Raw genomic sequence first — 27,164 nt, forward strand, 5'->3', positions numbered from 1 at the left:
AAAAATGTTTACTTCGTTTGTTGCCATGTCTCTTTAACCCTTAAAACGCTAAAACTTGTCCATGTTTCTAATCTGGACAAAACCATTCATTATTTTAGCTCGACTATTCGAAGTACATTTATATGGAGAACTATAGTCTATAGTGCAGTTATCCCGGCGTCAGCGCCACACATTGTGCGTGCGTGCGTGCGTGTGTATGCAAGTTATTATATGCAAGTTATTATCTCCAATTCACGCACTTATTTTAGCGTATTATAGATCATTAACCAAGACCAATGACTCTAACATGGATTTGACAGAACTATGGCCCTATTTGAACAAAGAAAATTACACATTATCAAGCTTTTGTTTTACTATCAAGCACTAAGAATAGCCGAGCACTCTGTCAAACTAACAGCTCATGTTATATTTAATGCCTTGCACCCCGTGATGAGACAGCACGAATGTGCCGGCTGATCTTGGTCTGCACTGGTCGCTCGGGTAGGTTCAGTTGTCACTAGCAGGCCTAGGAATAGAGGAATCATTGTGATTTTTAGATTCATGTTAATTTGTTTGTTACATATAAAATAAACATGCATGATTATGTTTGCTTGGCCGAATCAGTATTACAGTAACATAGTGTTGACAGTCACAAATACAACGTTCCAAATTGACCTTTTATGATATAAACATGAAGAAACAAAATGATTTTAAATGTTGTATTTTCACGTAGATATAAAGAGGAGAAATAATTGTTATGTTTTTTTATGGACCATGAGTCAATAACACATGAAAGAATGGTTTTATTTTGTATATTCCTGGATTAATCATTTACAACCATTATATGTATCGTGAGGAGAAGTGAATTTTGACAGTATAGAATATTTGAAATGATTTGATAAAACATTACGGACTTGAAAGTTACTTTCAAATAAATGCAATTAACTCACAGCTCTACAAGTATCAAAGGTAAGGACTAAATTTTTCCACTTTCACAAATATCTAATTTTGCCTTTAGTACTTTTTAGTGTTCAAATTTATTGTCATCCAATGAAAACGCTGTATTTCTTTAAACAGTATGTGTGTTAATTTTCATAGAATTAAACTGTATCAAATTCCGTTCATAGTCGCCTTCTATTTTTCAAAGTACTCCGAAAAGATAGACAGGTATATAGTGACTTAATAAAGTGAATATTAATGAAGCCAAAATAAAACTTAGTGTCCAGCTCTATTTGTCATCCAATGAAAACACTGAATTTCTTAAAATTATGTGCGTTTATTTTCATAGAAGAACAAATTTTGATACTAGATCAAATTCCGTTCATGGTCGCCTTCTATTTTTTTATAGTTACTTTATAGAAGCGCGTTCGTAGAAATAGACAGATAGCGACGTAATTAGTGAATATTAATGAAGCCAAATAAAGCTTGACACTAAATGAGCCGCGTCATGACAAAACCAATATAATGGGTTTGCGACCAGCATGGATCCAGACCAGCCTGCGCATCCGCGCAGTCTGATCAGGATCCATGCTGTTCGCTTTCAGTTTCTCTACTTGTTATACGGTTTGTAAGCGAACAGCATGGATCCTGATCAGACTGCGCCGATGCGCAGGCTGGTCTGGATCCATGCTGGTCGCAAATGCATTATGTTGTTTTTGTCATGGCACGGCTCAATTATGTTAGTGTTTATTCCGTAGCTGTTCAACCTTCTCCTGTCGCTATCGCTCCCGTTTAAGTTTTCTATTTTCTGTAGAAACAGAGCACGGATTGAACACTTACTTTATACTTATTGCATAATTTGAACTTATAGCACGGACATAAAATAGCCAAACTATTGTAGAATCTCCACCATACGTATTTGTTTTTTTTAAAAAACCAAAAACCAAAATTTTTAAAAAAAAAAAAAATTTTTTTTTTTTTTAAAAAAAAAAAAATTTTTTAATAAAACCATCTGGGGGGGGGAAAAACCGGGATCCTTTTGTTTTTAAAAACCCCCTTTTTAAAACCCTTTTTTTTTTAAAATTTTTTTTTTAGGAACCCCTTTTTAATTTTATTCTTTTTTAAATTTTTTTTTGGGGCTTTTTTTTTTTTTTCCCTTTAAAAAAAGGGTTTAAAAAATTTTTGTTTTTTGGTTTTAAAAAAAAAAATTTTAAAAAATTTAAAAAAATTTTTTTTTTCCCCTTTTTTTTTTTCCCCCCTTTTTTTTTTTTTGGGGGGGGGAAAAAAAAACCCCCCCCTTTTTAAAAAATTTTTTTAAAATTTTTTTTTTTTTTTTTTAAAAAAAAATTTTTAAAAAATTTTTTAAAAAATTTTTTTTTAAAAAAAACATTTTTTTTTTTTTAAAAAAAAAAAAAATTTTTTTTTTCCTTTTTTTAAAAAAAAGGGGTTTTTTAAAATTTTTTTTTTTTTCCCTTTTTTTTTGGGGGAAAAAAAAAACCCCCCGAAAAAAAAAAAATTTCCCCCTTAAACCCCCAAAACCCCCCTTTCCCCCCCCGGGTTTTTTAAAAAAAGTTTTTTTTTTAAATTTTTTTGGGGGGGCCCCCAAAAAAAAAAATTTTTAAAAAAGTTTTTCCGGGGGGGGTTTTTTTTTTTTAAAAAAAAAAAAAAAAAACCCCCCCCCAAAAAAAAAAACCCCAAAAAAAAACCTTTTTTTTTTTTTTTTTCCCCCCCCTTTTTTTTTTTTTCCCCCCCCCCCCCTTTTTTTTCCCCCCCCCCCCCCCCCCCCCCCCCCCCCCTTTTTTTTTTTTTCCCCCCCCCCCCAAAACCCCCCCCCTTTTTTTCCCCCTTTCCCCTTTTTCCCCCCCCCTTTTTTTGGGGTTTTTTTCCCCCCCCCCCCCCCCCCCCTTTTTTTTGGGCCCTTTTTTTTTCTTTTTTTTTTTTTTCCCCCCCCCTTTTCCCCTTTTTTTCCCCCCCTTTTCCCCTTTTAAAACCCCCCCCCCCCCCCCTTTTTTCCCCCCCCCCCCCCCCCTTTTTTTTTTTCCCCCTTTTTCCCCCCCCCCTTTTTCCCCCCCCCCCTTTTTTTTTCCCCCCCTTTAAATTTTTGTTTTTTTTTTTTTAAAAAAATTTTTTCCTTGGAAAAAAAAAAGGGGTTTTAAAAAAAAAAAAATTTTTTAAAGGGAAAAAACTTGGGGTTTTTTTTTTTAAAAAAAAAAAAACAAACCCCCCCGGGGGGGGTTTTTTTTTTCCCCAACCCTTTTGGGGGGGGTTTAAACCCTTTTTTTTTTAAAAGGGGGAAAATTTTTAATTTTTCCCCGGGGGGGGCCCCCCTTTTTAAAAAAAAAAAAGGGGGAAAAATGAAACAAACAAACAAAAATCTTCAGGAAAACCTGAATCAGCGGTCACCTGTATTCAGCAGTAACATGGCTTAAACCGCCAAGGAAAAATTGTTTAAAACTTACCATTTTTCTCAGTTACATGTTTTAAGCAACCGCCTTTTCTAAAGCAGACAATAAGTAGTTGGGCTCAAAAGCGGCTAAGTAAATTGTATCATTAATATACCATGTATCGTATGTAACCGGGATACCCTTTCACACCCATGCACCCGAAATGTATGATCTTTTTATGCATAAAAAATCAACCGATTACTACCGATCTCTTCGACAGATTTGCACGTGCCCTACGGGTTCGAGCGAAAGAAGTTCGACAATATATTTTTGTAAATCAGTTACAGCAAAAGTTGTTGCAAAATTCCCACAACTAGGACTCCAACTTTGATAAGAAAAATGTTATGCAGTAATTTTTCCGAAATATGGAGATTGTTGTACGTCACGTGATGCTACATTGGATTTAATAGAGAAAGGAACAGGGTCGATAAAAACGGCATGAACCTTACGGTGACTCACATATCTTATTGAAGACTTACTTTCTATCGTCATATCATTGTCATAGAACTTTTATACGTTTCTATTGAAAAAAACTGATACCTTTTAGAAATTTGTTCTAAATGTTCTCTAAAACTGCCAGGAATAATGTATACTAGTATATGACGAAATCCTGCTTGAGTATTAAATTCAAAGCGTCTTTTTATCCTGTAAGTAAATGCTGTACATCAAGTATGTTTACAGTCATTCCAATAAAATAAAAAAAAAAAAACACACACACACACACGCACGCACGCACGCACGCACGCACGCACACACACACACACACACACACACACACACAAAAAGACCAAAAACAAACACCAAAAAAAACACAAGAAACGGAGGTAAGAAAAATATCTATTGAACTGAAAAACACGATCAAAACCAACGTTATATAACCAAATTTTTGTGCAAATGATAAGCGTACTATGGGATGCTTCATAATGATTTACACACTTATTGACTAATAAAATACGCTTAAACGTGCCGTGATTAAGCACAAAAACATACTGGCAGTAACAAAAGTTATCATAAGAACTCCAGGACATATTTTGAGTTATCGCAAGAACTCCGTAACATTTGAAAAATCGGGTATACACTTATTAGCCTTGGCTTTATGTTTGCAACTCTCCATAATAATTAGGTGATTATGTATAGCAACGGTGAAGATCACAAATGAAAAGGTCAATATGTACGAATTACAAGTAATTTGGTAATTTTTCTCAAAACTACCAGATTTTTTTTAAAAAGGCGACGAAATATGGACTAAAATATTTTTCTGAAACAAAATACAATATGTAGGGCAAGCTTAATTATCAAAGTTAAATTTAGCACCTCAAACTCCCCATTTAAAGTTAAAAATAACCATCATTTACGCGAGTTCTCCAAGTATATAGAAAAGTTTTCCACAGAAATCCGTAACGTTTTCCTGGAACTCCGTGACAGTTATCATAAGAACTCCAAACAAGTTATATTAAGAACTCCATCCTTCGTGTAACACTTCCTCCCCCGTGTGATATGTATTGTTTGTTTTAAAATTTCCTAGAACTAGCAACCTCGGGGATATGCGGTTATAGCCGGGTTAATGAACAGAGTTTTAAATTCTGCACTTCCGTAAAAATGCGACGTTTTTTTAGACGCCAAATTAGCGGGAAATTCGCTCGGCCCGGTTCGAGTTCGGTGCATTTAGCGAGAAATTCACCATTCAGCTGTGGGTTGATTGTTTAAAAGCTAAAGTCGACATTTTTTAGGATCCTTGTTACATGGGACTCCAGCACCGTAAATCCGCTAGTCATTTTCAAAAAAAAAAAAAAAAAAAAAATACATTCCATAATTTTCCTCCTGGAATTATTATCAAAAATTACGAAGGTAGCAAATGTAAAACGAAGTCATAATTTGCCGTCCATACAAAATAATTAATCACTACAACCTTACCAATTTCAAAAAGAGAAACGAAGCAAAGTATGGCTCAGCTGTATGGCAAATGACACCAACATTAAATAGCTTTTAAGAAATAAATTTAATACTACAACATTATTGGGGCTTAATAGGCCTTTAAATATAGCATTTCTATATATGGATTGTATTACTCTAAAAATATTTGTGAATATCGTATTAATGCATATATAAGCTATAATCATCAAAAACGTACATACAGGATATTATTCAGAATAGATCCCCGTCAAACGATCACTGTCTCTGACTAACAATCATTCTCCTTTTCAAACTCTCAGTATCCATGCCAAACAACTTCTTTGTCTGTTCAACAATCACTCTGCCTTTCAACAATCTCTCTACCTGTTAAACATTCAATATCTCTTACCAATATCACATATCTCTGCACAACATTAAACCGCTCTATCAAACATTCAGTAGCTCTGTCCAGCTTTCACTATCTCCGTCAAACATTCACTTTCTCCGCCCAGCTTTCACTATCTACGTCAAACATTCACTATCTCCGACCAGCTTTCACTATCTCTGTCAAACATTCACTATCTTCGTCCAGCTTTCACTCTCTCCGTCAAACATTCACTATTTCGTCAAACATTTACTCTGTCCAACTTTCACTACTTCTGCCCAACATCAACTATCTCGGTCAAAAATTCATTCACGAACTCTTTCAAATATTCTTTATCTCTGTCAAACGTTTACTTTTTCTGTCCAATATTCACTATCTCTGTCGAACATTCAATACTTCTTTCTGCCAAATATTCACTATCTCTGTCAACATTCACTACCTCTGCCCAATATTTACTATCTCTGCCCAATATTCACTATCTCTATCCAACATTCACTATCTTTGCCCAATATTCACTATCTCTGTCCAACATTCACTATCTCTGTCCAACATTCACTATCTCTGCCAAAGATTCACTATTCTTGTCCAATGTTCACTATATCTTCCCAATATTCACTATCTCTGCCCAATATTAACTATCTTGGTCAAACATTCACTATCTTTGCCCAATATTCACTATCTCTGCCCAATATCACTATCTCTGTCCAATATTCACTTTCTCTGCCTAGCATTCACTATCTCTGTCCAACATTCCTTATCTCTGTCCAACATTCACTATTTCTGTCCTACATTCACTATCTCTGTCCAACATTTATTATCTTTGTTCAATATTCACTTTCTCTGTCCAACATTCACTTTTTCTGTCCAACATTCACTATCTCTGTCCAACATACACTAACCCTGCCCAATATTCAATATCTCTGTCCAATATTATTTTCTCTGTCCAATATTCCATCATTGCCCAATATTCACTATCCCTTTTCAGTATTTACTTTCTCTGTCCAATATTCACTATCTGTGTCCAACATTCCCTAACTCTGTCCAATATTCACTATCTCTGTCGAACATTCACAATTTCTGTCCAACATTCACTATCTCTGTCCAATATTCACTATCTCTGTCCAACATTTACTATCTCTGCCCAACATTCACTATCTCTGCCCAATATTCACTATCTCTGTGGAACTTTCACCCTCTCTGTCCAACATTCACAATCGCTGTCCAACATTCACTATACCTGCCCAATATTCACTATCGCTGTCCAATATTCACTTTCTCTGTCCAATATTCCATCATTGCCCAATATTCACTATCCCTTTTCAGTATTTACTTTTTCTGTCCAATATTCACTATCTCTGTCCAACATTCCCTAACTCTGTCCAATATTCACTATCTCTGTCAAACATTCACAATTTCTGTCCATCATTCACTATCTCTGTCCAACATTCATTATCTTTGTCAAACATTCACTATATCTGTCCAGCATTCACTTTCTCTGTCCAATTTTCACTATCTCTGTCCAACATTTACTATCTCTGCCCAACATTCACTATCTCTGCCCAATATTCACTATCTCTGTGCAACTTTCACCCTCTCTGTCCAACATTCACAATCTCTGTCCAACATTCACTATCCCTGCCCAATATTCACTATCGCTGTCCAATATTCACTTTCTCTGTCCAATATTCACTATTTTTGCCCAGTATTCACTATCTCTGTCCAACATTCACTATCTCTGTCCAACATCAACTATCTCGGTCCAATATTCAATATCTATGCCCAATATTCACTATCTGTCCAAATTCACTATCTCTGCCGAAAAAAATTCACGACCTCTGCCCAAAATTCACTATCTTTGTGCATTTTTCACCCTCTCTGTCCAACATTCACTATCTCTGCCTAATATTCACTATTCTTGCCCAATATTCACTATCGCTGTCCAATATTCACTTTCTCTGTCCAATATTCACTACTTTTGCCCAGTATTCACTATCTCTGTCCAACATTCACTATCTCTGTCCAACATCAACTATCTATTCAAATATTCAATATCTCTGCCCAATATTCACTATCTCTGTCCAAATTCACTATCTCTGCCGAACATTCACGACCTCTGCCCAAAATTCACTATCTTTGTGCATTTTTCACCCTCTCTGGCCAACATTCACTATCTCTGCCTAATATTCACTATTCTTGCCCAATATTCACTATCTCTGGCCAACATTCACTATCTCTGCCTAATATTCACTATTCTTGCCCAATATTCACTATCTCTGCCAAACATTCACTATATTTGCCCAATATTCACTGTCTCTGCCCAATATTCGCTAGCTCTGTCCAATATTCACTTTCTCTGCCCAGCATTCACTATCTATGCCCAATATTCAATATCTCTGACCAATATTCACTATCTCTGACCAATATTCACTATCTCTGTCAAACATTCATTATCTGTCCAACATTTTTTCAGTTTAATTGCAAATCCCAGTATCTACCTGAACGCGGTCGTTAAATGTCTACTTTTTCTATTGCATGCATAGGACCTAGTTATGTTAAACAAAGGCATAGATTGATGCTCATTTGTCATGCTTTGTTATGTCTTTTCTATTCTTTTTAGGTCATATCCTAGAGCAATCGTTGTGTTGTGCATATTAGTATCTTCAACAAATCCAGTGTTTACTCCGGCTGTCCTTTATTTTATTCTAAAGTCTGTAAGAAGTTGGTCAAAATGTCAGTACAGACATGCATACAGACACGTGAACAAAGCTGCATGGGTGGCAATTATTGGTATGTTGGTGACCATTGTCGTATTAGTAACTATTGTTGCAATATTCTTCATAATTCCAATAAATGATAAAAAGTCGTACACTGTAAACAGTCATGGAAGAAATGTGACACCGGAAGTAAGTGTAACAAACACCACCTTAGCGCAGACAATAGTTGCTAATGTCACATTCAGGGCAGCAGAACTACAAGAAGCAGCAAATATGAAGAGAATAAGAGAAAATATGAATAAGACAGATTATAATAGAATAGGTCATTTTGAAAACGCGACATTTCCTAACACACTTGACGCAAAAGTTAGGCAAAAATCCATAAATAATACGCATGTGCGTATTAAGGACGAGAGAACTGGCGAGGAAAAGGTAATACGTATTCTTGTACCAAAAATGTTATTGGAAAAGTATAACAAACTGAAAAGTGAAAAAAAAACAGCTTCCTGATGCAGCATGTTATCACAGAAGACAGTGCCATGACCAAATTATTTTGACACTTTTGGAATCGTTTTACAGAAGGCGGTGGAAACAATTCATATAATTCAATAATTTGTCATATATGCAGAATGCAATTTGAGCTTACATGTTTTTTTGTATAAAAATTATACATGTACTTTGTTTTATTTTAAATTTTTTCCCCCTTTCCCAATTTTTTTAAAATTCATTTAAAATTTTGAAACTATGATGAAAAAATAGGGGAAAATTTTACCCAAACCCCGGTTTTTTCCCCCATGTTAAAAAAAATTTTTCCAGTATAAGCAAGTGTAAAAATTTTTTAGCACCTGTGCCCCTTTGAATTCAGTGCCCCCTTTACCCAAAAATTTTTAGAAGATACTTACAAAATCTACCCTTTTTAAATGCGAAAGAAAATTTGGTCAATAAAAGAAGGCTGTAAGAGAAAAATTTGTGTTTTTCCCCTTTGGTGCCCTTTCACCTAAACCTCATTAAACCTTATTTCCACCAAAAGGTCCCATCGTTTTGGTAAAAGGGAAACCAAGTGTATTTTTTGTTTTTAAAATAAAATTTAACCCAATTGTTTAAAAAATAAATATTGTTTTAAAGAAAGTGAAAAAAATTTCTATTTTTAAACCCTTGGTAAACCCACATTTTAAAATCCAAGTTTTCACAAAACTGAAAAAAAAGGACTATCCAAGGTTTTAAACCTTCCCAGTTATGAAAATATCATCAAAAAAATAAAAGTTGCTAGGGGGAATTTTGAAGTTTACATGTTAAAAAATTTTCCCTTAAAATTTTTTAACCCCCACAATTTTGATAAAAAGGAAAAAAAATGGGGAAAATTAAAAATCCCCACAATAAGGGTAATTCCCAAGAAACTTGTTTTGAGGGGGTTAAGTGTGTTTTAATTTTGAAGCCATTGGTAAAAAGGGAAAATTTTTAAAATATACCCAATTTTCGGGAAAAAAAGGTTTAAAATTCATAAAGGATTTTTTCCAAAGGGGTAATAGGGAAAAAATTTGGGGGAAACTGAAGCCACATTTGAAGTAAACTTGCCAAGATCATGGAAATTGTATTTTGGTGATATGGTCGTGAAAATCATTAAGTTTTTTGTACAGGCAGAAATTTAAAAGATGTGTGCGATTTGCCAGAATTAAAGTTAACATCAGATAGATGGGTAAGGAAAGACTGTCAATATGGTCTTTTACGTTGGCCTTGACCCAAACAGCAATATAGATGAGTTTTTTTATATGTTTTTAAAATGTACGCAAAAGCTTAACATATAATACATGTATGTGTTATTTTGCATTACTTTCAATATTGGGTTTTGAAATGGTGAAAAAGGTATAAGCTCTCTCAATGCAAAGAATGTCAAATTTGGGTAAACTCTCATTTAAAACCCTTTACACAAATGATAAAAAGTTCAAATGACGGAAAGAAAAGTTCCAGGCCCAAAAACAGATGTAATTGAAAAGAAAAGTAAAAATTTTCATAGTTAAATATAGTTTTTATTTTTCGTTCACAAGTAACAATATATTTCAAGGAAGAAAATAACAGATAAATTGGCAAACTGCAAATACCGAATAGAGCTGTATTCTACATGTACAGGATAAAATAAATTACTTCATACAACATCTTAACTCAATATATTCAATAAAAAAGTTGGTAACAATAAAAGTAAAATACCAACTTTTAAATAATGTTCATGAACATTCTCAATGATGTATCTACACCTACATACAAGAAAAAGAAAAGAAAAACCCTTGTTAAAGACAACCTCAATATAAAAGGCTCTCCAAAATATTATTTTTTTATAGAATAAAATATCTGATCCATACAAAACCTGAAAGCAGATGGTATAAATATCAACACTAAATTTATGCCACTGCAACATATTTTTTGTTATAAACAGTCTTTCAACCATGATAACAAAATCCAAACAATTCTATAAAAATTTCTTCCCTTAAAAATTTATTTTTAAAACAGTTTTTTGTTTCTTTTAGTTTTTAAAGGGGCTTTTGCTTTCCCTTTAAAGGGGAATTTTTTAAGGGAAAATTTAAAGAAAAAAAAGCAGGAAAGGAAAAAAATTTGAAAGGGCCGGGTTAAAAATGCAAAACCTAAATGGAAAATAAAAAGTAAAAAGGGAAACCCCCTATAATTTTGAATAGATACGGCTTTTAAAAGGGGGTTTTTTAATGGAAAAAAGGGTAATTTTGAAAAAATTTCAGGGTTTTGGGGAAACTTTTAATTTTGGGGAAATCACAAAAACCCAAAAAGTTAATTTTCACCCATTCCCCAGTGGTTAGAAACCACTTAAACAAAAAAAATTAAAAGGCTTTTAATTTAAAAACATTGTTTTGGGAACGGAAAAAACCCCATAATTTAAGGGGAAGAAAAAGCCCAAAGGAAAAAAAAAATTTTAAAAATCCCTACCCGTGGCCCTTTTTTTTCTTAAAAAGGGTTTTAAAAATTTTGAAAAAAAACCCGGTGATAAAAAATTCTTTAAAAGAAACCAATTATTTGGTTTTTTTTATTTTAAAATTTTTTTCAGGGTTTCAAAGGGGACGTTTTTAAAATTAGCCCCAAAATTAAAAATTTTAATTCTTTTTTTATTTTAAAGGTCCTTAAAAAATTTTGGTTTTTGGGGAAAAAACATAAAAAAATATTAAAATTTTCATTTTTAATTTTATTCAAAAATTTTTTTGGGAATTTTCCATTGAAAAAATTTTTAAAAAATTATTAAATGGATTTGTTTTAACTTTTGATTGCTTTTGAAATGAAAAAAATTTTTCCCATTTTTAAATTTCAATAAAAAAATTTTTCACCTTTTAAAATTTTTTAAAAATTAAAAAAAAATAAAAAAAAAGGGGGAATGGGGGTTAAAAAGGCCCAGGGAAATTTTGGGAAAAATTTTATTAAAATGGCCGGGGCAGGGGATGAAAAAAAACAACTTTGGGGTTTTTTCCCGACCACCCAGGGGACCCAAACCCAGCCTGCCACCCGGGCCAGTTTTAAAATCAGGACCCCTGCTTTTTCCCTTAAAAACCCTTTTAAACAAGAAAGAGAAACTTTTTAGTAAACCAAGCATGTATCCTAAAAATCTGACTGCGGGGTTTGGGGCAGGCTGGTTTTGGTTTTAAATTGCTGGCGAAAAACGCATTACTTTTTTTTTGTCGGGGACGGGCTCTTTATAATTTTTCATTGATGTTAGATAGCAACTATAGAGACATGAAAAGAAAACATCTTGAAAGTCTTTTTAAATCCTTGGTAGTTATTTCAGCACAAAAATTTTAAAAAATCAGTTGGGGGGAAAACAAAAACCAACTTTAAAAAACCATTTGGGGAAATGGGCTAAATAAATCAAGAGATGAAAATCTAGAAAAAAAAAGGGAAAAAAAAAAAACCCATTTTTTTTTAAAGTTTAAAAATTTTAAAACAAAACTTTACAAAAAATTTTTTTAAATTTTCCCTTTTTAGAACAACTTTGTTTATCTAACCCTATATTTGGGGTTTTTTTATGAAATTTTAACATGTATATGGCTATATATCAGCTTCCTGTAGTTAACAAAATTATCACTTATATTTTTGAAAAAACAAAAACAAAAAAACTTCCAAAATACAGTGAGAAAAGAAACATGTTCAGTTATTTACTTATTAGCAAATAGCATGTGCACAAAATCATTGCAAAATGATTAAAAACCTACAAATGTACATTAAATAGAAGCATAATACATGTACTTTGTTCAAGAACTTTTTATTTCTTTTTACATACACTATTCATGTGTGTAAGATAATTAAGATATTCTATTTTACAACTCTTTCAACAATTTCTAACTTAAGTTCTTATTGGTCATTTAAATTTCTAAAACAAAGTTCTTATTGGTCATTCTTTAATCCTTGTCCTGCTAAATATCTTAAACAGACTTGTTCATCTTTCCACCCATTACTTGTAGGGGATTTTTAAAAAAAAAAAAATAGTGTACGGACAGACAAGAGAACAGTGCAGACCATTATCAAACACGCAAAGGGTATTAAATCGATGATCTTGGGGCTGCCCCTGGCTGCATTTGGGAAAATTTTTCAGTCAATGGTTAGCCCCCTGAGGGTTTATACCAAAAAAATAAAATTTTGGGGCAAGGGCAAAGAAACAAAAATGGAATTTTTTTTATTAAAAACAAAAATATTTTCATTTGTAAAATTTGTTTAATTTTAAATTTCCCTTTTTAATTTTTATTTTAAAATTAAAAAAAAAAGCCAAAAAAAAAGGTTTTTAAATTTTCAGATATAAAATTTAAATTTTAGGGTTTTAAAAATTTTCAAGTTTTTCTGATAATGTACATTTTTGATTGATTTCGTTGTCAATATGGAAAATATTACACATCTGTCTAAAAAAAGACCTTCAACTTGCATGAAACAACCTTTTCATGCATGATTCAAATTTGTAGCTGGTTTTCATTAAATGGAATAAATATCTTTCACTATGCATATAATGCTATTTTTGACAGTTTTTCATATACAATGTATCATAACTAGTATATTAATTAACATATTAAGTGTTGTTTTTGTTTTGGTGTTTTTTGTTGTTGTTTTTTTTTTGGCTAAGATTTAAGTGAATGAAATCAAGCGTGCTGTTACTTATCAAAAACAAACATTAAATCATGGAAATTTATAATATTCAAGCCATATTTGCTATTTTAAGAATCAAATCAAAGCATTCAAACATGGGTTATTCTGCAATAAACAATGGCACTTTAGACTGACATTACGTATTCTATGTGACATTATATTTCAAGCACAGTGTACAAAACATTAAGATAGGGACTGCAAAATTGAACAGACATTGCAAATTTTTGTACTAAAAAATACCTCCAGGAAATATATAAACTTAACATACAATATAATTCTACTTGATGTCAACATTTCATGGAAAAAGGAAGCTCTTAAGAAATGGAAGTTATTTATATTCAATTGTGTGGTTGTGTTACATTAGTCACATCGTCATTGTTAAGATTAGTTGGAAACCTTCTAGCTTTATTGGAAGAGGAAGACCTAAAGTGCCCGACCGCACCTAAGTAATATCACCAGTATTCCATAAACTAGCTGGAAGAAGTTAAATTACAAGAAGGAAGATAGAGATGAATCTGTGATGTACACAGTTTCACATATGAGATCAACTTGGTTTATTGGCTCTCAAGTTACACTAACACTCACTGTAAAGGTCATACCGCAACTTTCTAGCTAGAAGACTTCAGCTGCTCCTCCGTCTGCGCATTATTTCATGTATGAGCAGGCCTCTTGATAGAAAACTATAATTATCATCCCCTTAGTGCAGTAATGAGTTATGTCCTTCTAAATTTAAAAGGAGTTAACCAGTTATTGCACTAAAGTGATAATTTATACATTATATCTTCAAATAGCTAGCTGGCTAGCCTATTCTACACATGACATAAGATTCAAACACACAACTGAAATGGGCAAGTGATTCCAAATCAGTTACATTGACCACTAAGCCATAAACAGAGAAAGAGCTGTCATTGATGGAAAATTTTGTATAGATATATTGAAAGCTAAATATAGGCCATACATTAATATATTGCATTCAATAGCTTGTTCACTTGAATATGTATAATAAACTGCTATCATGATCTATAATGATTTTATACTTTACAAACACACAGTACCAAAAGAAAGTATGTTTCTTGTAATTATATCTTAAAAACCTGAAATATTCATATAAACTATATAATTGAGAAAGCCTACAAGCGTATCAATGTAATGCGAAAGTTGAAATTTATCCTTGATCGTCATTCACCGGAAAAAATTTATATGTCTTTCATTCGTCCTCTTAGAATACAGTGATGTAAACTTTGATAACTGTTCAGCTCAAGAGAAGGAAACAATCAAAAAAAAAAAGGTTCAGTATGAGGCAGCTGGTATTGTAAAGGGTGCAACAAAACTTGTGTCAATAATGAGGTAGGGTGGGAATCCCTTGAATCTCGTCGTAATAAACACAAACTTGTTCTTTTTTATAAGATGACCAAAAATCTTGTCCCTCCTTATCTTTCTGAAATGCTTCAAGTTTCCACCAATGAACAATCATATAACCTATCAAATCAAAACTGTTGCCGAGTTCCCAGAGCTTGTACCATGCTATATTATAATTCTTTCTTGCCATCCACAACTCGAGCCTTAACAGTCTTCAAAGTGATATTTTCAAAGCTCTCCAACATTATCGTCATTTAAACAGAGTATATCCCCTAACTTTCAAAAGCCACCAAAATATCTTTACTATGGCAAGAGAAAACTCAAGATTTTCCACACACGTCTGAGAACCAACTGTAGCTCTTTGGCTGAAAACCTTTTTTCTATGAATATCATACCTTCGCCTCTTTACGTCTGTGGACAAAGGGAAACAACTCGTCTTTTTTTTTCTGGACTGTCCTCTTTATAAAAACATAAGACCTCAGTTGCTAAACTGTATAAACACATACTGTCATGTTTCACTAAATACTGTTTTGTTTGGTAACACGGCACTTACAGACTCAGATAAGAGAAAATATTCCTCGCAGTTCATAAATATACTAAAAAATCGAATCGCTTTGACTCTCCAACAGTTTTCAACTATCATTAAGGGTTAAATCACAGGTCTTTTCTTCTGTTGTTTTTTTTCCCCTTTTTTTCTGTCTCATTTCCCTGTCTATCTGAACTTATCAAACTATTATCATTAATAGTATTATTTTGCATTTCTTTTTAAAAATTGGTTTATATTTATTTATTCATTTTTCGATGCGATTTGTAACATACCAGCTTTCTTAGTAAAAAAACGACAATTTCTTTCGGCTTATTTTGCACATATATTTATTGTTCATAGCAGGGTCTTTCAAATAGAATTATTTGAAAGACCCTGTTCATAGAGAAAAAGACTTCAATAAGCATCAGGTTGCTTCCAGTCTAATCCTTTTCTTATATTGATTGTAATATTATGTATGTAAATATGCTTGTGTGACAAATAAAATATGTTTAAACCAAAACTTCTGAAATTTAAATCCAGTTTTAAACTAGGCAAGATAAGGGGAGAAAAGTGACTTTTTCCCTGCACACAAATTAGCGTGATATTTTCACATGACATAAAGAAATGGGTTTACAATTTTATCAATATTCTAAATTGTGAATTGATATTGTATTGATTGTTAAATATTGAAGATATATCAATATTACTATTTTTCAATGACAGCCTTACCATAAAGGCTTCATGAGAGTAACAAGAGTTGTTAATTAATATGGCTGTAACTCCAAGAATATATTACATGTATATATAAAGTTTTCACCTTTGTTTCAGCAAAGCTTATATAAAACTATGTGTAATACAAAATTAATAACTCCATAAAATTGCATCCTGAATCAAAATACATAGCATCTGTTATGTATCAAAAGGTCTTCCAAAAAGGAAAATCAAAGATCCGAGTTAGAAAATAGCTGTTAAGAAAATAGTTACACACTCTTTACTCTGATATGTTTACTTTTTTCCAAGCAAAATTAAGAAAGTTAGTATGCAAAAATAGTGCAGACAAGTTTACATTCTGAAAAAAAAAACAGCAATAAGTATTGTCAAAATATATTGGAATTATTTATCATATACATAACCATAAAGGTGAACAGGATAAAATCTGGATTAAAAGAAAAAGCTTTCAGCTCAAATTTTACAATCATCCAAAGACATTTAACACAACATGGATCTACTTTAAAGAATATACAAAAAAAATTCATTGTGAAATGTACCCCTGCCTTTAAAGCAGTCTTTTTGTTTCCTTAACAAAAAAATTGTAACATTTTCCTCTGAACAAAAACTACTACCTTTTCCTTTATGTGTTGGAGATACAAACTTACAATTCTGTCAGATTAACTAAATCTGTCATCTTGTAAAACTGGACAGTAAAATTTTTAGTAAACTTCAGTTGATTTTTTTACCGTAACAACATTAAAACTGGTCTCTAAAGCTATCAAACAATCAAACTCCCTTACTTACGGTGGTGATAACAAGTCATGACATTTGTTTCCGTTAACATTGTGTTATCGTTTATGGTACATGTATTTTTCTTGTTGTTGTTTTTTTTTTACTTATAAACATATACCACCTTCCACGTAAATATTTTGTCGACTCTGTTGGTATGTAGCTTTCCATTGCAGCTCTTTAACTTTTCGGTTTATTTTTGCAGAAATTTTTCGATGCTGCAATATTTTTATGAAAATATTTGTCCCATTTTCTGCAGCATATCGGAAACAGTACAAGAGCCATATTTAAAAAATATGTACCGTTGGAACTTTAGAAATATTTGCCAGGAACATGGTGTGTGTAAATGAAAAATTAGTAAATACAATTATCAGTGACGCAATGTTACCGTAAACAAACATCAAATGATCACCCAAATTGTTAATTATATTATTCAAGCACACATTTACAGGTACACAACTAAATGATGATCTAACTGTATAATCAGTATAATATATGCATCTTTATAAAATATAATTGAGCCGTGTCATGACAAAACCAACATAATGGGTTTGCGACCAGCATGGATCCAGACCATGGCAGCCTGCACATCTGCGCAGTCTGATCAGGATCCATGCTGTTGTTCAACCTAGTACAAGTATAGTGAAAAAACTTGATTGTAGCTGAACAGGGATGAAATAGTATACATTATCAGGACTGCAACAAATCCACTGATCATCCATGTGGGTCGCGTAAATCAGATAATTTGTTTTTTATAACTGTAATTGTACAAAAAGAACCTAAAACACTGCCGATGGAACATATCACGTGAAACCATAGCTAAACCTACTATAAATAGCAGTTAAATATTTTGCTAGAGAACATTTTATTCTCTGGTGTCTTATTTAATTATTATTCATATACCCTAAATATCAAAGCCCTTTTTTGTGGAAAATCTCATCAAATATGACAATAAGACTATAAAAAAGCAACATAATAGCAAATGTCAGGAGGGCAAACTGAATTGGATCAAGTTTGGACATAATAAAATTGTATGACAACAAACACAATAATTTTAACATATATGTTTTGTTGGAAATATGCAAGCATATGACTACAAATAATGCATATACATAATATACAAATAAAGACAAATTATTACAATTTTCTTTTCAAATTCTCTAATTATGACATTGTTGGTCTTCCATAATTATACTGAAGAGTAAAAAAAAAACAGGAAAAAATGATGATTAGTGAAATAACATAAACACTGAGGATCAGAAAAAAATACATGTATAAGAAAACAGACATGAAAACTTTATGCTCCTTCTGAGGAAAAAGATTAATCAAAAATAGCCTATAAAACAATTTTGTTCCTTATCAAATAAAAGAAGAACAAAATTATTATTCTATCAAATATGAGGTATCAGACTGAATGAAATGTGGATGTCTATATATAACACAACATGAGGCGTAAATAAACTCAACTATTATCAAGCTAACTCAACAAAACAATGTACATACATTGTATATGATCCCAGAATAAACTTATAAATAATCTATCTCTAATCTCTTATGCTATTATCAAAACAAAAAACAAAACTCTCCGTCAAATAAACAAGAAAAATTTACATTCATGTAGAAAAGAAGTTCAGTCATACATATTAATGAGCCGCGTCACGACAAAAATTACATTGTGCGCATCTGGGCAGTCTGATCAGGATCCATGCTGTTCGCGATCAGTTTCTCTACTTGTTATAGGGTTGGTAAGCAAACAGAATGGATCCTGATCAGAATGCACGGATGCGCAGGCTGGTCTGGATCAATGCTGGTCGCAAACACACTATGTTGGTTTTGTCGTGATGCGGCTCAATTTTCTATATTTAGGACACAAAACAAGAAAAGTTCACTTTCACCCACTAATTTCATACCTCAGTCATTACTCTTAAATGACCTTGACCCTTCACCTGCTGGAACCAAATGTGGTCGACCTATTTTACGGCTACATAGCCAAACCAGCAGGCACATCCATGTCATCTGTCAAGGTTCTATACTTGTAGTAGCTGAATTTTTGAAGTTTGTTATAGAGATCCCTTAAACTTGGAATGGACTGTTCCGAATTTTAGACTGGATAAGTCCACTTCACAAATTTAGTGTTAACTTAAGTATCATTGATGAATTTTTAACAGTTACGGGCTAGCAAAATAAAAAAATTAAATGATGTAACACTAAACAATTTAAAGTAGGTTGCCATGCACCATTTGGCAGTTATGGTTCTGATTTCTGGCACATATAGAAATAAATGACCTGGTCTTGTTTCTTGTTGTACTAAAATAGCACTTAAATGACACATACAATCAAATGAAAATGGTGGTCATAAGGTCAAATATTCAGTATCAAATGCTTATTTGGAACCCTAATAGTCATAACACAGTCTTAGTATTTAAGTAAACCGAGGTTGACTGCATACTGGCAACTTTAAAACTCATCTGACAAAACCTCCATTTTGTATACACATCCTTTCATTTTAATTAAGAAATAATATATCCCAAACTGTGATTTTATTGCTCAATAACATCACTGTTTAGAGTTCGGATGCGAGGAATTATATCACGAGGGCGTAGCCCGAGTGATATAATGATGCGCATCCGAACGACAAACAGTGATGTTATTAAGCAATAAAATCACCGATTTGGATATATTATTTCGATTCTAACACGACATCAACAAATAAATGCTGTCGTACCTGATATTTAGCTAAATAGCGCCTGATTTGTTTCCGTTCTTATTGTCAGCGCGTCACATTTTTTTAGTGGTTATGTCACATGTATAATGATTACGTCACACGTCTAAATATAGAACGTCAAACAGTGATTTTATAGCATAATAACACACACTTTCGGTTTTTCTATGTTTAATAGGGGAAATGCGGGTCCGACCCGGTCGTGTTAGAATGTAGATTAGATTAGGTACCAGTTACCTTGTAACTTTAAAAGGGTGGTTTGGTAAATATATATATCAATAGATATCATAACGAAGATAAAATATATATATATCAAAATATCATAAAAGGATAAATACTGAGGATATATATCAAGGATAAGTATATATCATAAGATACACTGTATTTATAGACTGAGGGAAAATATTTATATAGCTCTTCACATAGCAATTATTATCTCCCCTTGCCACCATTTAAATGGTTGTTTCTAATATATTATAATTATGCTTAAGATAAAAAAAACTCTCATAATTATATTATCTTCATGAAAACAGATAAAAATCTATAAAGTATCGTTGCTATTATATTTTCTTGCATCTGTATTTAAGAATTTGACAAGTCACGTAACTTGGCTGTGTGTATTGATTTCTTTGAGATTTTATCAAACATATTATATACTATATAGAATATTGATCCCAAAAATTGCTGTCACATATGGCAAGGGAGATAAATATTGTAACTATCAGGAACTATTTATTTTGTTTCTTTGTTTTGTTAGGTTTTAAGTCATACTGGCACTGTAATGATAATATGGTGACTTTCCAGCTTTACTGGTGAAAATATATCTCAGATGCTCCTCCAGGCATTCATTCAGGTTTATGCTGGGCACCTGAGTAGAACAACAACGTTCCATTAGCTAGCTGGATAGCTTCCTCACACAGAAGGATTCAAAGTCCCTGGCCAGATTCGAACCTACAGGGGTAAAATGCAAGTAGTTTGAAGTAAAAAAATATACATATCATATTAAGATATAATAAATTGAGGATTAATCTATAAAGAAATACCCTGATGACTTTACAATGTTTGTATATGCTTTCATATGTGGAATTATAAGTAATTTTCCCCCCAAATTTCACAATCAAACTTACATACAGGTAAAAGGATAATATCTATATGACACGATTATAAAGCTGATGTCTCATAAATAAAACATTTTGTTTGTTTGTTTTATTACATTGAAGAACAGCTTACTTTAACTGCTAGTATAATATAATGAACATTATTTTATATGAAACATGAACCCACTGTCATGTTCATAGTACAATGCCTTTTAATAATATTATATGTATGTTTTTTTTATCATCGACAATAAAATTTACCTGTATTGTCACACCAGTAATTTTTCAGTAATACAAGAACAAATTTAATATGGCAAACTTGCGTTCAAATACATTACTCTGTGACACCATAAAAATAATATAATTTATTATATAATGATTTTAATTATGTGTATAAAACATAATTGCATATATAATATACAGTATTTCTTAATACATAATGTCTATAAATGAATGATGATGATAATTGGTCCAGGTGATAAGTTCATAATATTAACACAATTTGTAGTATTTCATATAATTTTAAACATAATCATACATTATACAGCAAAACAGTATTTTATCCTACATTCAAACATAGCCAGTATAATTTACTCCCACAAATATTTCTCCTATTTATTATTACAAATGATTGGATAAAGCTCATGCCAGCTGATACATTTTACTCCCTAGTTGTACTTTTTTATATTTATGATAATAGACTGTCAAAATTTAAATATTTATCTACATTTGATCATTTATTTAATAATTGCTAAAATATGGGCAAATATTTTTCATTTTGTAACAGTTAGTCCCTCTGATATCTTAATAGTGGTCCTTGGTTTTATATTAATGTTTGCTCCCTCTATTTTGTCAAGGTTTAAGTCACACAGACAAAGTTATAATTATGTCAACTTTCTAATTAACTATTGACAAAAACCATGCATCTACTCCAAATGCATACTTTCAGACACATTAGCCAGTATTTGAGAAAAAATACCTACCACATTATAAAATCTAGCTGGAATACAATATCCAATGCAGGATTTGAACATAAAGTGGACAGAGGAAAGTGATTAAAAAGTCAGAGATCGTAACCACTCAGCCATAAAGACCGCAACTGAAAAATACTTTATCTCATTATGTTTAAACCTGTAATTGAAACTTTGACATTTTCTTCATTCGGCATGATAAAATGAATTTTTTTGTAACAAGACAATTTCAACAAAATGAACTTGGATAAAAATTCAAGATTCAATGAAAAATTTGCATAAAATGGGAAAGTTTTTTTTTTATAAATAAACAAATTAACATTAATTTCAGATTACTTTTGATTCAATTTACAATCATGCGCAACACTACATATACTGTACATGTGTCAAAATAAGTGATAAACGAATAAAAACAATTTATGCAATTAAATAATGAAGTATTAATATGCAAACAATTGAAGCATTAAAGTAAAAAAGTGGAGATACATTTCTTATAAAAAAATCTGATTTTAAAGAAGAAAGATAATATACTGAAATTTGATTGAGCAACATGAATATTAATTATGCACTGTAAAGGCCTGGTTTCGATTATTCTCGTTTTCAGATTTTGTCACAAATAATCTGAGAAATTGAATGATGATCATTTTTAAAGATATTTTTATCTATAAATACTATGCACATAAACTTTAAGTAGCATAACTTCTATAGCCTGAGTAGGGCCCAGTCTACACTTTTTTTTCAGCAGAAAGTGAAACAATAAAAATCATTTATTTGTCTTACTTCATTTTCCAATAACCACCTGGCAATACTCATTTTACTCAATGTATGCCAAAAATGCATCTTTGACATTCCAGAGCCAGCAAAGTTTCTTTTGGCTGAATGCCCCTTAATCCCCCTACAATTCAGGTTACCACATAAATTAAAGTTATGCCCCTTCTTTACACTCACACTCTGCACATAATGTAAAATAAACAATTATGCTATTTCTCATAATAGTTGAAAGGCATAAATCGTACAATAAATATTAGAGGAATAAATTCATGTATTTTTTTTTATAAAATAAAATTAATGCAATAATGATATATATATCAGCAACAAGTATACATTTAACAATATCAAAATTACTTTACACACCTAACTATATTTATATTCTATCTAAATATAACCATATTAAATGACCATTTAAATGAATGAAAAACAAAACATATACAGCAAATTCCTGCATCAAAATTACCCATCATGCTTTTGTAATCTATATTGTCTGCTTTTGTTTTTGTTTTGAAAATTCAAGTTCCAAATGGAAGCAAAAGATAAACTATTGATACCAAAGAGCAACAAATGAGCAACAATGACTGAAAATGACTGAAAGCACTGGGAGTTGGGGGAGGAGGTTTGTCTGTGAAGAATCTGATCACTTTACATTGCCATTTGATTTCTGAGCGAACTTTGCGAAGGCTTTTTGGAGTTCAGGCTTTTCTGATTCGTCTTTCTCCGTAATTGTTTTCATTTCATCCTCCTGAAAAAAATACAGACTAGAAATGTGTCATCATGCCATGGATGCCCCCGCGAGCAGCCAAAATTTCAGATGTTATAATATTTAGTTCCAAATTTGTTTGCACAAATTATTTTTTTCATTTTAAGTTCAAAGCCCTTAAAACTATTCAATGTTAACTCAAACCATATTTATACAATGTTAAAGGCACTGAAATTATTCAGTCTTAACCTTTGTAAATTGCATATTGCATATTTGTAGCCGAAATAATGGCCACATACATTTCCACAAAAGTATGAGTGCTGAAACTGAAAATTCAAAATTTTTCCAACATTCAAGAAAGATAAGTTTGTCTCAAAATCATTAAACCACTACCAAATTCAAACTTGAACTGCTTATTCCTAAGATGTATCTACCTGGTACATGTCAAATTTGAGTTGAATGTATGCAACCGTTACTAAGATAATGAACGGAAACTAATGATGAAGGAATGACAGAATTATGGAGGGACGGAATGACGGAACAGCGTAACACTATATGAACTGACATTACATTAGTGACCTTTCTTATCATTTCATATTCATTTTATTTCGTCAACTTAAAGCAGAGTCGAACCACAGGGACTGTAACACGTAGAAATTGCACCACAGGTTGGAACATAGCTGGGAATTTTAAAATGAGGAAAAAATTTCGTTTAATGTCCAAAATCCTTAAAATATTGCATCTTTTTGTATATATTTTTTTACTGAATCTAATATATATAATATTTTTACTGAATCTAATATATATAATATTATCTTGTTTTGTTTGCAAACAGACTGTAAAATCTTTTTTGTCATTCTATTCTCTTAAAGTATTTGTGATAAACACCATCACATTAAACCTATCCAAGTTTCAATGCGAATATTATATTTTCATTCATTATGATATGGGGGAATTGTTTTTAAAATAAAAACATTCAATATCTTCTTAATGTAGTGGAGATAACTGCTATTCATCACATGTTAAATTCAAACACTTTCTGTCATAAAAATATACAATTTTCCCGTTTAAACACAGTAAGAATATGTTAAATTTCACCTTTAACCGTGTAGCTCTCTGTTCAAGTTTCATCTCCAGGCTAGTACGTTTACTAGATGCTTGTTCCTGCCATTCTTTACGTCGCTGCGTCTCGCGGCGATTCTGTAATACCTTGTTTAATTCTGGTTTCTCCAGCACATTAACTCCCCTTTAACATTATAAAATACAATATTACATGCATAACATTGGCAAGTTAAATGATAAATATAGTCTCTCACAAGTTTCTATGTATATTGATATTCTTTACCATCGTAAATCTATTTTCAGAAACTGTGAACGTTTGTTTGTTTCATTTTAGGCCTTTTCCCAACAGTATTTCAGTCATATAGGCGGGTAGTTTCCTAACCATGGTTCCTGGAGAGTTACACCAGTACTAGACTACCTTCCTCCGCGCTAAACTACCAAAGCATCTCCCGGGGATCGAACCCACGCCAGAGAGGTATCTGGATTAGAAGTCATCGACTCTAACCCCTCGACCACGAAGGCAGTTAACTGTGAATGTAACTAGGTATCTAAAAGGTAAATGAAATCTCTCCCAAGTTTCTATGTATTGTCATTCTTTACTATCATAATCTATTTATAGAAATTTTGACCTTAACCTTAATATCATACAATGGTAACTTGGAATCTAACAGCAAAATGCAGTCTCTTTCAAGTTTCTATCAATTGTCAAATTTTAACATAGATCAATTTGGGACATGACTATTTCCATAATACTTGCCACATTTACTGCACCTGCTTTGGCCCTATTGCTTAAAAAGTGATGTCAAGCACTGAGCAGTGGTTAAAATGCAGTCTTTTACTTGGGTTGAAATTTACCTTAGCACCTGGTTACAAATAAAGTAGTGATGTCAAATGGACTGTGAGTGAGCAATGGTTAAACTGCAGCCATTTACTGGGTTTCCAATTTACCCAGATAGTGATGTAACAAGCATTGCAGTTTGCAAATTGGATATGCACATATGCTGATCAAACTGCCTTAACTTTTTCTTTTTTAATGGTTTGGTTTTTACATAGGCATACTCAGAATAAGTCATATGACGACACAGCTTTACTGGTGGATAAAGACCTCAGGTGCCCCTACCTGTTGTAGGCATGATATTCAGCCACAATTAGGACAAACGATGTTCTGTATTAGCTAGCTGGATAGGTTCCCCACATGTTCCTAGTGGGATTTCATCCTACAGCGAGGAGGGCAAAAAGTTTGAAGTCAACGACCTTAACCACTTGGAAATCACCCATTTTTGTGCTGCAAAAATGTCTTATTAAATAAAACACAACTTACCTTTTATAATTTAACAATAATTCTTTATGCAATGCTTGTCTAGTGGGCGATTCAACACAAGGATTGGGAAGTTTCTTTGGTACGATGATACCGTCATCGGAGGATTGCGACGGTGTTCGTTCCTTGTTGGCATTTATGGTATCCATGGCAACCACATCTGCCTCGTCATTATAGTCTGGTTCAGGCTCCATATTATCATTATACATATCCTCTGAAATAATACAATAAAATAATACAATAAAATAATACAATACAATACAGCTTACCATAATATCTTAAAAAAAACCCCAAAAAACGCAACCATTACAACATACAGTAATAATTGTCCTATTAAATGACATAAGAAAATCAAGTTCTTTAAAGATCCTGTAACACATTTTTTTCATGGTTTTATTTCATAAATATGATGCTCAAATTATGATTTGTCAATCTTGTAAGTTCAAATAAGCATTATTTATAAAGATATTACCCAATTTAACATTTTGCGTAAATAAAGGGAGGTAATTAGAAATTTATTTTCTATAAATTCCAAGTCAAATTTTCCAATAAGAAATAAATGCATGTAACTTATTGATTAAATATAATGTGCACAAATATTTGCAGCACACATTTTACATATTCTTGGATGTTTGAAAATTGTTTTATTTGCATAATTATATACATATATAATATTTTGCAAGTGTATGATACATACAGTAACAATATCAATCACAAAACATACAGGATCTTTAAGATAAGATGAAAAATTTTGTTGATGTACATGTACTAGTAGATCTTTATAAATTCTCTTAGTAAAGCATCATCTGATATTAAAAAGGTCGGTCAGCATTGTCTAAAGAAGAACAATAGATATTTAGGTTATTACCATATATGTCCTTTAAAATAGCAAAGGTCAGGGAGCATCGATATTCTCTTTAAATAACTAAAGTCAATCAATATATTAACGATTTTTCTAAAATTTACAAAAATACCAGTAAGTCAAGAATTGGCAAGTGTTATCATGTTTTTATGAAGTAACACAAGTCATTGGACAAGAATGTCCTAATTAATTTAAAATAACTTCAACATGTCCTTTTTATTCAATTTATGCATGTCCTCTATAATTAATTCAACATGTCATCTTTATTCAATTTATGCAAGGGTCTGACAATTAATTCATCATGTCCTCTATAATCAATTTATCATGTCCTCTATATTCAATTTATATGTTCTTTAAAATTAATTCATGTCCTCTATATTCAATTTATGCATGTCCTCTATAATTAGTTCATCATGTCCTCTATAAAAAAATTTATCATGTCCTCTTCATTCAACTTACGCATTTTCTTTATAATTAATTCATCATGTCCTCAGTATTCAATTGACACATGTCCTCTTTAATTAATTCAACATGTTTTCTATAATGAATTTATGCATGTTGTCAATAATTTATTAAAGCATATATCTCTTTCTTAATTAATTCATAAATGTCCTCTTCATCTAAATTATCAGGTTCTCTATAATCAACGCAATAATTTATTCAACATTTTCTGTGAAATTTTGTTATAACCACAGACATATCCTCAATGATTAATTTATGCATATCCTCAAAAAAAAATTTAAGTCACACTTAACATATTTATCTACATGTCAA

At 31.9% G+C, this 27,164-nt stretch overlaps 1 protein-coding gene across 4 annotated transcripts in view; it reads right to left on the bottom strand.

Annotated features, from left to right (window-relative positions):
• Nucleotides 1-17,755: 17,755 nt before the first annotated feature.
• The window catches only part of LOC132741265 (uncharacterized), a 53,810-nt gene continuing 44,401 nt past the window's right edge, over nucleotides 17,756-27,164 (bottom strand). For all 4 annotated transcript variants that reach the window (XM_060729400.1, XM_060729413.1, XM_060729405.1 and 1 more), the window contains 3 exons: nucleotides 25,532-25,742; nucleotides 24,247-24,394; nucleotides 17,756-23,190 (listed from right to left, as the gene is read on the bottom strand). In XM_060729400.1, coding sequence (XP_060585383.1) covers nucleotides 23,086-23,190; nucleotides 24,247-24,394; nucleotides 25,532-25,742 — 464 coding nt within the window. In that variant the 3' untranslated portion in view covers nucleotides 17,756-23,085. The remainder of the gene's footprint in view (nucleotides 23,191-24,246; nucleotides 24,395-25,531; nucleotides 25,743-27,164) is intronic.

Source organism: Ruditapes philippinarum, unplaced genomic scaffold (genome assembly GCF_026571515.1).
Source record: "Ruditapes philippinarum isolate M1 unplaced genomic scaffold, ASM2657151v2 ctg1356_1_1_1_1, whole genome shotgun sequence".
NCBI lineage: Eukaryota > Metazoa > Mollusca > Bivalvia > Venerida > Veneridae > Ruditapes > Ruditapes philippinarum.